Genomic DNA, 11,041 nt, shown 5'->3' on the forward strand with positions numbered 1-11,041 from the left:
TCTATCTGGCTGTCCTGGAATTCTTTGTATACCAGGCTGACCTCGAGCTCACAGAGATCCACCAGCCTCTGCCTCCCGAATGCTGGGATTAAAGGCGTGTGCCACCATGCTGAGCTTTATTTTTACTTTAAAAATTATTATAAAAATACATATATATGTGTGTGTGTGTTGTGTCTGCGTGTATGTCTATGTGCCACTTGCATGCAGTATCCATGATGATCACAAGAGGGCATCAGATCACCTGGAACTGGAGTAACAAATGATTGTGAGCTGCCAAATGGGCACTGGGAACAGAAATCAGGTCATCTGGAAGGGATCAAGTGCTCGTAACTACTGAGCCATCTCTCTAGCTATACCACTTTATTTTTTGAAGCACGGTCTCTCACTGATACAGCTATGGAAGTTGGCCAGTGAACTCTAGGGATCCCATCTTGGTGCCACCAGCAGCCTGTGTTGGGCGACAGGTGCAAGCCTGCATGCCCAGATTACATGGGCACTGGGGATCTGAATTCAGGTCCTCACGGTCATGTGGCAGGCATAACCAGCCGAGCCATCTCTTCCGGCTCACAACCGAGCCATCTCCTCAGGCTCCCCATTTGTTTTTCAAACAAATGCTTTTAATTTCACACAACAGACAGTTCTCTCAGTATATTGTTTATTTTATAACTTGAATTTTAAAAATTTCATGTAGTTTATAAATTCATCACTTATATTAATGTAAAGAGGATTTTCTCATTCTTTTTCCTCTATGTTGATGTGACATAGTCTATTTAGTCAGTTCCCTGTTGACGGATACACGAGTGCCTTCCAGTCAACAGTGCTGTAGTGGGTAATTCTCTCTTCCTACTGCTACAACTGGATGTATATAGCTTACATCTGTATTGGCAGATGCTTTGAGTAAATTTTTGTGTGTGTGATAATTTTTTTTTTATTTCTTTACTCTTTGGAAATTTCATGCATGTGTGCAATGTATTTTGCTCATAGCCACATCCAACTCTCTCTCCCTCCCCTCACCTGAGAAGTCTCCCATTTCATGTACTTTCCTCTTAGTCCTGGGAGTGCTATCTGCTGGAATGTTGACTGGTCTTATTTACTTCATTTTGTGCAGGTAACCAACTATGGTGAGTGTCACAGCCATACCAGGTCCAGATGACATACCAGCCCTCTTCCCCAACCTCTGGCTCTTACATTCTTTCCACCTCCTTCTCTAAGATGTTCTCGTAGCTTGGTAATGGTTGGTATTGATGTCCCATTAAGGGCTGAGCACTCAATAGTCACAGATGTTTATGTGTCTCCGCGTTAACTGCTGCCCACTGCAGAAAGAAGCTTCTCTGACTGAGATTAAGAGCAGCACCAATACCTAAAAATAAATATTTAGAAGGCAGTTTGACAACATGTCTGTTTATCAAAACAACAGCAGTAGGTTCTCCCCTTAGGGCCTATGACCTCCCCAGCCATGGGCTTTTGAGTAGCTTAAAGTGCCAGACTTGAATTCTTCTATGTGGAGCAGTCCTCACATCCAATCAGAAAGTGGTTGGTAACCTCCATAGCAGCTATGGCTCCAATGCATATATCTTTGTATGGTCACATTAGGGTTCGCTGCTAGGCAATACCATTGATAAGTTTTTTTTCTCCCAGAAGCCTGCAGAGCATCTTTTGACACTATGCTAGTGGGTAGGAAGTTCTGAGATTAGCTCCAACTTTATTCTCTATGTCCTGAAACCCAGATGTGGTGTGTCTTCAGCCACAGGCCTGACCGATTCTATTGGTTACTTTTCTGGTCCTGTAGTAAAATACCATGACCAAAAGCAACTTATGGTGGAAGGGATTTATTTTTGTTTATGTTTTTGTTCACTAACCTATGACTTCTGGAGAATTATTGTTCACCTGTGCAGCATGGACATGGGTTACTCGTGTTCAAACTCCTTCTTGAAAAAAAAAAACTATATACTTAAATTAGCTTCCAAAGTAGCAGGTCTGCTACTGCCTGCCTCTGCCTCTCAAGTGCTAGGATTAAGGGGTGCACCACTACCACCCAGCTTCTCTGGCTCATTGTTAAGTGAAATGTTTTGCCAGTGTTCAGTAGAAATGGCATTTGAGGATACCAAGATTTGTGTTCCCTTTATCGTGAATGAAGTTGATTATCTCTTCCTGTTTTGTAGATGTCTGTATTTTTTTCTGCCATTCAGGTTATTTTCAGTTTCTAGAAGCTCTTTGTTAGGAAGGCTAACTCTGTGGCCTGTATTACAGACATTTCTCCCTGTTTGTCATGTGTCTTTTAACGTTAAAGTTTCCCTCAGCCCCTAAAAACTTCTTCATATAGGGTTAGATTATATTCATTTATTTCCTTTTCTTAATAGCAGAAACATAAACACAGTTTTGATTATAGTGAACAGATTAGAAAATGTCATGAAATCAATGTAAACTGTTTTAAGAATAAGCTTGAGGTAAGTGCCTTGTGGCCTCCACCCATTAACCCTGCAAGTCTGACTCCCTCCCCACCTGCCTCCCCAGTGAGGCCCTCCCCTCTGACTCCACACCCGCTGCCTTCTGTGATGAGCATTTATGACTTTTCTAGGGGTCTGCAGGCTTTCTCAAGTGTCAAACAGCACATTGCAGGTCCTGAGCCTTGGACACCAGTGCCACGTTCTGCTGTTGAAGCTCATAAATTGCCACAGAGAACACCTGACCCTTGACCAAGGGCACAAATCTAAATTTCATGTAATTCATGTAATAAAACCTTATTCTTTTGATTACTAAAAGATGCAAAGCCGCTTGTGGCTCATGGCACAAACAGACTCTAGGATTTGGCTCGGAGACCTCAGCTTACAACTCTGCTCCCTCCAAGAACATCTCTGAACATTTGCCTGCTTCTGAAGCCTCCGAGTACAGATTCAGTATTCCTTTTCTATGCTGTCCTGGGCCAGGAGCTTTTCAGACTCCGGGCTTTGGGGTATTCTATATTTATAATACAGTACCTTTAGGCCAGGTCTAAATATTCAGTTCACGTATGTTTCATATACACCTAGCTGCGTAGCCTGAAGGTGATTATACACAGCATGTTTAGAAATTGTAGGCATGAAGAAGCAAAGTTTCATGGTGTGGGGCTTCCCAATTTAATTTCCACACAAATCAAATACAGGCTTTATAGAATTCCAGCATTTCAGATACAGAGTTTTTGTACTGAGTATATCAAGTCTGTAAATGGAATTATGCATGTGCAAGAGTGTGTGTGTGAGTGTGTATGAGTGTGTGTGTATGAGTGTGTGTGTGTGTGTGTGTGTGTGAGTGTATGTTTGAGAGTATGTATGTGAATGTGGGTGTGTGTAAGTGAGTGTGTGTGTGGTGTGTATGTGAGTGTGTGAGAGAGTGTGTGTGAGTGTGTGTATGTGTGAGTGTGTATGTGTGTATGAGTGTGTATGTGAGTATGTGTCTGTGTATGTGAGTGTGTGTAAGTGTGCATCCTTCTAAACTATACTTCCCCATCATTATGTTTCTGAGCATCCTCCTCCTCTTTGCTGTGTCTTATTATTGGGGGGGGGGATATGGATGATCCTTGTTCTAAATGAAAATTTAGATTAACCCCAAACTGTATTCCTAGTATCGGGGTCTTTTTCCCAGACAGCATTTCTCTGTGTAGCCCTGGCTGTCCTGGAACTGACTCTGTAGAACAGGCTGGCCTTAAACTCAGAGATCCACCTGTCTCTGCCTCCCGCATGCTGCACTTAAAGGGGTGCACCGTCACCTCCGTCTTCTATGACTGAAATTTCTTACCCACACAATATGTCTGTCTCCATACACTGAGTAACGCCCCACCTTTTCCAGGGTATTTGTACTAGTCGATGCCGCTGTAGAGATGGATGAGGCGTTTGAATCCTCTGTATTTTTACGTGTTTGCCATTTTCGTGGGTATTTGGAAAGCAGACACCTTTATCTGCTGAGCCATCTCACCTGCCCTGTCTGTCTTTTTCCAATTACGCTGTAGGGGTTCACTGTCTGTTTTCCATATCTTTTTATCCGAAACTTAAAGAAAATCAGTTTCTAAGGACTTAGCTTATTTGCAGTCATTTTATTGTTAGAATCCGCTAAACCACTTTAATAAACATTCCCCAAAACCAGTTCTCAAATATTATAAAAGCTTTCCTCTTCCTCCTTCCTCTCCTCCCCTCCCTTCTTTCTCTCCTTTTTCAAGACTGTTTTGGGGATGGTTTCTCAGGTCAGCATGGGTTCCAATACGCCCCTAAATGCCACAGTTGGTTTCAGAGGTGTACTGGGAGTGCTTTAGGCTGGAAGTTCAGCTGGGAGCTGTCCACATAAAGCTGATGTTTAAAGCCATGACCAGGGGTAAGGGCCTAGTGGGTGAGTTTAGGTGGAGAAAAGAAATGGTCAGGAGGACAGGCATGGGGCGACTTTAGATCCAGTCTCTGAGGCTTGGGGACTGGGTTAGGAAGGCTGAGAGGGAGAGCTGGTGGAGGGGAGGCAAATGGAGAGAAGCCAGGCACAGAGTCATCCACAGAGGAACAAGGCAGCTGGGTCAAATAAAGTTCACCAGGTGACAAACAGGGGACCCAGAGGTGAATGCACCCTTGGTTCCAGAACCGTGAGTGGCTGTGGTGGTGTCAAGGAAAGGCAGGTAAAACATCTTCCCACATCCGTGCCCTCCTCCACGAATGCCAGGCATGTGTAGTTGTGTGTGCATGAGCAACTTGTCCGTGAGCTATCCCGTAGTTGTGTGCGAATGAGCAACTTGTCCGTGAGCTGTCCTGGCACCTGGATGAGCAGGGATCAGTGGTTTGTAATTACACAGGGGCCTCCTATTTGGGGGAGTTGAAACACCAAGACTTCCAAAGCCATACGGTAGCGAGCCATGTTAGTAGTGATGTGGTCTATGCCTCTGGTATTTAGGAGCTCCTACGTGACCCTGCTGGGTTTGCGTTACCACGTGTCAGCTCAGGTTTCACATCAACCCCGTGAGTTGGAGGTTATTTCAAACATCACGTGGAGAGAAGTTCCTGAGACATTATGTTTGGTTTTTTAAATTATTTTTATCGTTTAATTATCAAATTTCTGAAATTTTCTATCTGAAATTTCACAATTCTGCATTTTTGTTGTTGTTCTCATAGAAAGGGCCAAATAAAACACCTGTAGCGGCCATCTTCCTGACCAGCGTGGTGACCATGGCCTTTGTCCTAGTGGGCCAGGTGAATGTTCTGGCGCCTGTCGTCACCATCAACTTCATGCTGACCTACATCGCTGTGGACTACTCTTACTTCGCCCTCTCCATGGCTCCCTGCAGCCTCCCCGAGTCTCGGGAGCCGGCGCCCAGAGAAGGTCCAGAGGCTCCGCGCTGCTCTGAGCGCCTGCTTCGGGGCAAGGCTCCCAGCTACGGCTCTGACACCCCTGCTGGAAGCCTCTCTGAGGGCACCCTGCTCGAGTTCAGCAAGGACATGGACCAGCTCCTCCAGCCCAGAGGGAGACTCGAGACAAGTCAGCTTGGGTCAAGACAGGGGAACCAGATCCCAAAGAGGAAGTACAAGAAGGGCGCCAAGCGAACCCTACAAGATAGCTTCCTCTTGGACCCTGGGTCACCCTCGTCTTTTCCTACAGAAGACTCTGAGGGGTTGTCCGCTGCTTCCTGGGAGGCGCCAGAGTCCTGTCTGAACCAGCGGACATCTAGGAGTGAATCACATGACCAACTTGTCCCAGATCTGTGCAGCCAGCCTAGAGTGAATGGAGATGGTAAGTGCATTGGATTTATGTTGGGGCCTCCTATTTTGGGGTGACCACTAGTTGCTTCATCTACCTAGTTATTACACCCCAGTTTTCATAACTTTTGATAATTTTAATATTTATTTCAAAATGTTAGTATTTAATGTTGGTTAAATTATTTATAATTCTACCCTGATATATATATATATGTATATATATATACATATATATATATACATATATATATATATATGTAGACAGTGTATAAGAGCTGGGAGCCAGAGCTAGAAATTGAATATCATTTTCCTGTTAGTCAAAATTCTGTTGAAACTTAACCATCATGAACCAGATTAAGTTATCCTTTGTCAAGGAATTAATGCTAAGGACTCACTAAGTTTTGTTGGCAGAAGAGGGCTCTCCCAACCCAGGCACCACGGGATGAAGAAATGGTAGCTGAAGGATTGTAGCTCAAACACAACATCATAAAGTCATTACAGAACGTGAGAAATCCTGGGGGAAAGAGAAAACATCATTTTTGAGAACCTACCATATCCCAAGTGCTTTATATCTTGCTATAATTTGGATCTGGAATGTCACCCAAGGGTCCAGGTTAAATGAATGCCCCAGGATGGTGCAATTGGGTGGTAGTAGAACTTTAAGAGGAGGGGCCTAATGAAAGGACTTCAGGTCATTGGAGGTAAGCTCCTCAAGGGGACCTGGGGACACTGGTGCTCTCTCTGCTCTCCGTTGCTCTATGGCCCATGATATAAGCAGTTTTATTCTATCACCATGGTGTGATACCCTACTTAGCAGGCCTAAAGCAGCAGGACCAACTAGTCACGGATTGACACCTCCGATACTGTGGGCCAAAATAAATCTTTTTGCCTTAAAAGTTGTTGAATTAGCTAACTTTTTATCACTATGGCAACATGCCTGAGAAAACAACTTAAGGGGGAAAGAATTTATGTGGGTACCATTTCAGAGATTTCTGTGCATACTCAGGTGGCGCTGTGGTTTGAGCCCATGGCAAGGTCGAGGCATTACGATAGGAAGACACAGTGGAGAAAACTGCTACCTCCCAGCGTCAGGAAACAGAGGAGCACAGAAAAGAGCTGCCAGGGACCACACATAACCTAGTTCCGTACTTTCTCCAATCAGGCCTAAGAGCTCATTCAGTACAGATTAATAATGAATCCATCGATCCGGTTACAGCCCCCTGACCCAACCCCGTAGCTCTGCCAAGCTGGGGCCAAGCCTTCAGCACATAAGACTTTCAGGAGGACACTTCTTATTGGATCATAATTGATTGAGTAAACCATCCCAGGTGTTTGTTACAACGACAGAAGCTGCCTCATGCACGTCCAGTACTTCATGTAGTATAATAGATACCAGTATCTCCCAGTTTATAAATGAAGACTTCCGGTGGAGTCATCAAGAAGTTTGAGTAGACCCCTTGCGTGACTTGCTATCACAGTCTCCAGCCACCCGCATGCATTTGATGTCTAGGTACTTTGTGCTATACCATCTCTGTGCAGATGGGCTTGGACAGGGGATGAGACAGAGGCCATAGGAGACTTCTGAAGAAGAGCACTCTGTGTTTTCTCACAACTAGCTTTTCCTTCTCTTAACTTGGTGGGGCCCTTTCAGTGGTAGGACAGTTATTAAAATATAAACCATAATTTATTTTTATCAAAATCACAAGTGTACAGTTTAATAAGCCAAATGGCATTAAAAGTCAGATACAGTGGTTTCTACACTTCCATACTGTCCCCCTCTACCCTTCACAACCCCCCAGTCCCAGTTAGTTTGTTTGTTTGGTTTTGGTTTTTCAAGACAGTATTTCTCTGTGTAACAGCTCTGGCTGTTCTGGAACTCACTCTGCAGACCAGGCTGGCCTTGAACTCACAGAGATCCACCTGCCTCTGCCTCCCAAATGCTGGGATTAAAAGTGTGTGCCATTACAGCCCTTAGTTTTAGTTTTATGAGGCAGAGTCTCACTGTGTAGCCCCTGCTAGCCTAGAACTTGTAGACCAGGCTGGCCTCACACTCACAGACATCCTCTGCTCCCTGGGTGCTTGGGATTAAAATTGTATGCCGCCATACCTGGCAGATTACAGGCCATCCCCTTCACCACACAGCAGAGCTAGGGAACAAGGAATGTCTCAGCTACAATAACGTTCTGTTCACTCTATTTATTTCACTTGCTGTTGCTGCCTGCCCATCACTGAATGTCCTTTCTGCGTCTGAAGAATTTCCAACATATGAATCTTGGGAGTAGGCAGAGGAAGCCATCACACTCAGAGCCACAGATGTCAAACACTCAGTTTTATGGCATCGGCTGCAGCTAGAGTTTAGGCATGAGACCAAGGACATGCCAATCAGACAAACCCTCCTTAGACTGGGAACTGGAAGTCTAAGGAAATGAGGACACCAGAGATCTCTCTGGAAGTTTGTCGGAAGGTGCAGACAGTGCAGCAGTTGTATCCCCGGATGCTGCTGTTACAAACCGTTTTTGAGCGTCAGTCATCCTGGCTCCAGAGTCCTGACCTCGTTCTCAGCTTTTCCAGCTGTTTTCAGAGGTTTATTTTTAAAAACTTGGTTAAAATGCACTCAATAAATAATTACTATCTGAGCCATTTTTAGTGTGCAGATTAGTGTTATTAAATATATCTGTGTTTAAGTTAGCTACTGCCATTGTCATTTTCTTCTGATAAAACTATATCCATTAATCGATAGCTCCCCTGCTCTATTAGGGAGCTGACTTTTCACGTTGGAGAATGTACCCTGCTGAGCCTACATCCTCAGTGTTGGAGTGATGACTGCATGTTAATCTTGTGCTCACTTGAGTCAGGCTTCTCTCTGAGTTCCAGGCCAGCCTGGTCTACAGAGTGAGTTCTAGGACAGCCAGGGCACAGAAGAACCCTTTCTCAAAACAACAGCAAAAACGGCTTTTGTTAACTTGACACACACTAATTCACCTGGGAAGAAGAAACCTAAATGAAGAAAATGCCGCCATCAGATTGTCCTATAGATTGATTAATAATTGTTGGGGTGAGTCCATCCCACTTGTGTGTGGTGTTACCCCTGGGCAGGAGGCCTTGAGTTGCATAAGAAAACAGGTTGAGCAAGCTACAGGGAGCAAGCCAGTGATCAGCACCCCTCTGTGGCCTCTGCTTCAGTTCTTGCCTCCAGGGTCCTGCCCTGAGCTCCTGCCCTGAGCTCCTGCCCTGACTTCCCTTCTCGATGAACAATGAGCTGTAAGATGAAGCAAACCCTTGCCTCCCCGAGCTGCCTTGGCTCACGGTGTTTACCGCTGCAGTAGAAAGCAAACTCGGACAATGACTGATCGATCACAGTTTGTCAGCTGAAGTCTTAGGACATTTTCTTCCTGCAGCCTCTTCGGTTGCCCATTTATTCAGGAAATTCTCATGCCAGCCTGGAGACTTGGGTGGGGTGTGCAGGGGCACCCTTGACTTCAAGCATACAGGGCTGAGAGGACTCTTGCTCAGAAGAAACCTGAAAAATACTCCTACTAATTTCTCAATGCCTCTGGTTCCCTAAGGATAAGACCTTTCTATATTTTGGGGTTTTGTTTGTTGTGTTTTGAGACCTCAGGGTCTCATTACATAGCCCAGACTGGTTTTATAATCATCATGTATCCTAGGCTGGCTTTAAACTCAGACTCCCTGGTCCTGCGACTGGAGTCTCACACCTCAATACCCAGCAAGACCTTTATATCTTTGGAGATTCTTTTTCTCCCCATCATCCATCATGTTGATGTTGCATATATTTTTCTTTATTCCGCAGTATTTTCAAGTATATTGTATATATTTCTTTAGTTTACTTTCCAGTTTTCTTTTGCTGGAAAAACTGTTTTTTGTTTTGTGTTCTTGTCAGGGCTAAAACTCCATGAATCAATGCGAGCCAGCTCCCTTCCCAGGGTGCTGCACACAGACACAGCCCAGCCAAGTCTCCTGCTGCTGCTGCTGTCACTGTTTATGTTGTCCACAAATTTCCCGCCTGTTCACTGATGTACTTGATAATTTCCCGCAGCTCTCAGTCACACGCACACACACACCACACACACGTGCACACACACACTCTCACACACACATACACACTCACATGTATGCATGCACACACATGCATACACACACACACACACACACACACACACACACACACACACGCACGCACGCACATACCGTCTGTCTTGTTAAATTTAGCCCTCTGCACTCTTGTCATCTTGTTCGTCTTTCTGGAACACATCACAAATTTATTTCCCACTTTTTCTAGCAATTTTGGTTTTAAATGTTGCTTGCTGTGTCAGTCATAATGAGGCTTGATTGCCAATAGCAAAATCACAAGACGGTAGTGATTTAACCTGCCTCCTACAAAAGGAGCCCGAGGTGGATGCAGCAACTCCACGGTCCTCAGTGGCTCAGACTCCTTTTTTCTTTACCATCCTCACTTAGCAGATTGTCCTGCAATACAGGGTGGGGCCACAGGGGTTGGGGGGCCTTGCCGGTACACCCCATCCAGGCAGGTGGGGCTGCGAGGGTGGGGGTCCTTGCCGGTACACCCCATCCAGGCAGGTGGGGCTGAGGGGTTAGGGGGCCTTGCCTGTACACCCCATCCAGGCCGGTGGGGCTGCGGGGGGCCTTGCCGGTACAGCCCATCCAGGCAGTAGAAGAAAGGAGGGAAGAGGCACAAAAGATGAACTTCCAGATTGAGTCACATGGGGGTCTTCCTTGAAAGGCCATTCTGCCTCGCTGTGTTTCCATGGTTGACATTTAGTCACGTGATATGGCTGACACACGAGGGACTAGCAGATGTCTTTTACCCAGTGCATTGTTACTTAGAAAACGATGCTTGCTTTTGTTTTCTTCACCAGAAAGACAGTAAGGTGGAAACCACCAGTCTGGACTGTGTTGTACTGATTTTAATTTCCAAACACTTGGGCTGTAACCTGACTTGTCCATATCTTCATTTTTTTCTCTTACTTTGAATGTCATCCACTGCTTGTTTTATGGATATAACTGCTTCTGTTGTGCCCTTGACACATAGCATTACTTCCCCTGTAGAAGTCTTTCTGCTCTGAAATTTGTTCCTGTTTTCTCTAGATTCTTTTCCTTTGGTGTCCCCTCCTCTCCTCCTCACCTTCCCTTCTTTCCTCTCTCCCTCCCCCATCTCTTTTCCTGCTCCCCCCTCTTTCCCTCCTTCTATCCTCTCTTTTATTGCAAAGACATTTTTTAAAACATATTTTTATATATTATATTCTGATCACAGTTTCCCCTCCATCTTCTCCTCCAGGGTCTTCCCCCTCCTCACC

At 45.2% G+C, this 11,041-nt stretch overlaps 1 protein-coding gene across 1 annotated transcript in view; it reads left to right on the forward strand.

Annotated features, from left to right (window-relative positions):
* Nucleotides 1–11,041, forward strand: part of Slc12a8 (solute carrier family 12 member 8) — a 136,118-nt gene that overhangs the window by 88,098 nt on the left and 36,979 nt on the right. The window contains exon 8 of the mRNA XM_026786962.1: nucleotides 5,124–5,739. Within this exon, the coding sequence (XP_026642763.1) occupies nucleotides 5,124–5,739 (616 nt within the window). The remainder of the gene's footprint in view (nucleotides 1–5,123; nucleotides 5,740–11,041) is intronic.

The sequence above is a fragment of the Microtus ochrogaster genome, chromosome 2, assembly GCF_000317375.1.
Source record: "Microtus ochrogaster isolate Prairie Vole_2 chromosome 2, MicOch1.0, whole genome shotgun sequence".
Lineage (NCBI taxonomy): Eukaryota > Metazoa > Chordata > Mammalia > Rodentia > Cricetidae > Microtus > Microtus ochrogaster.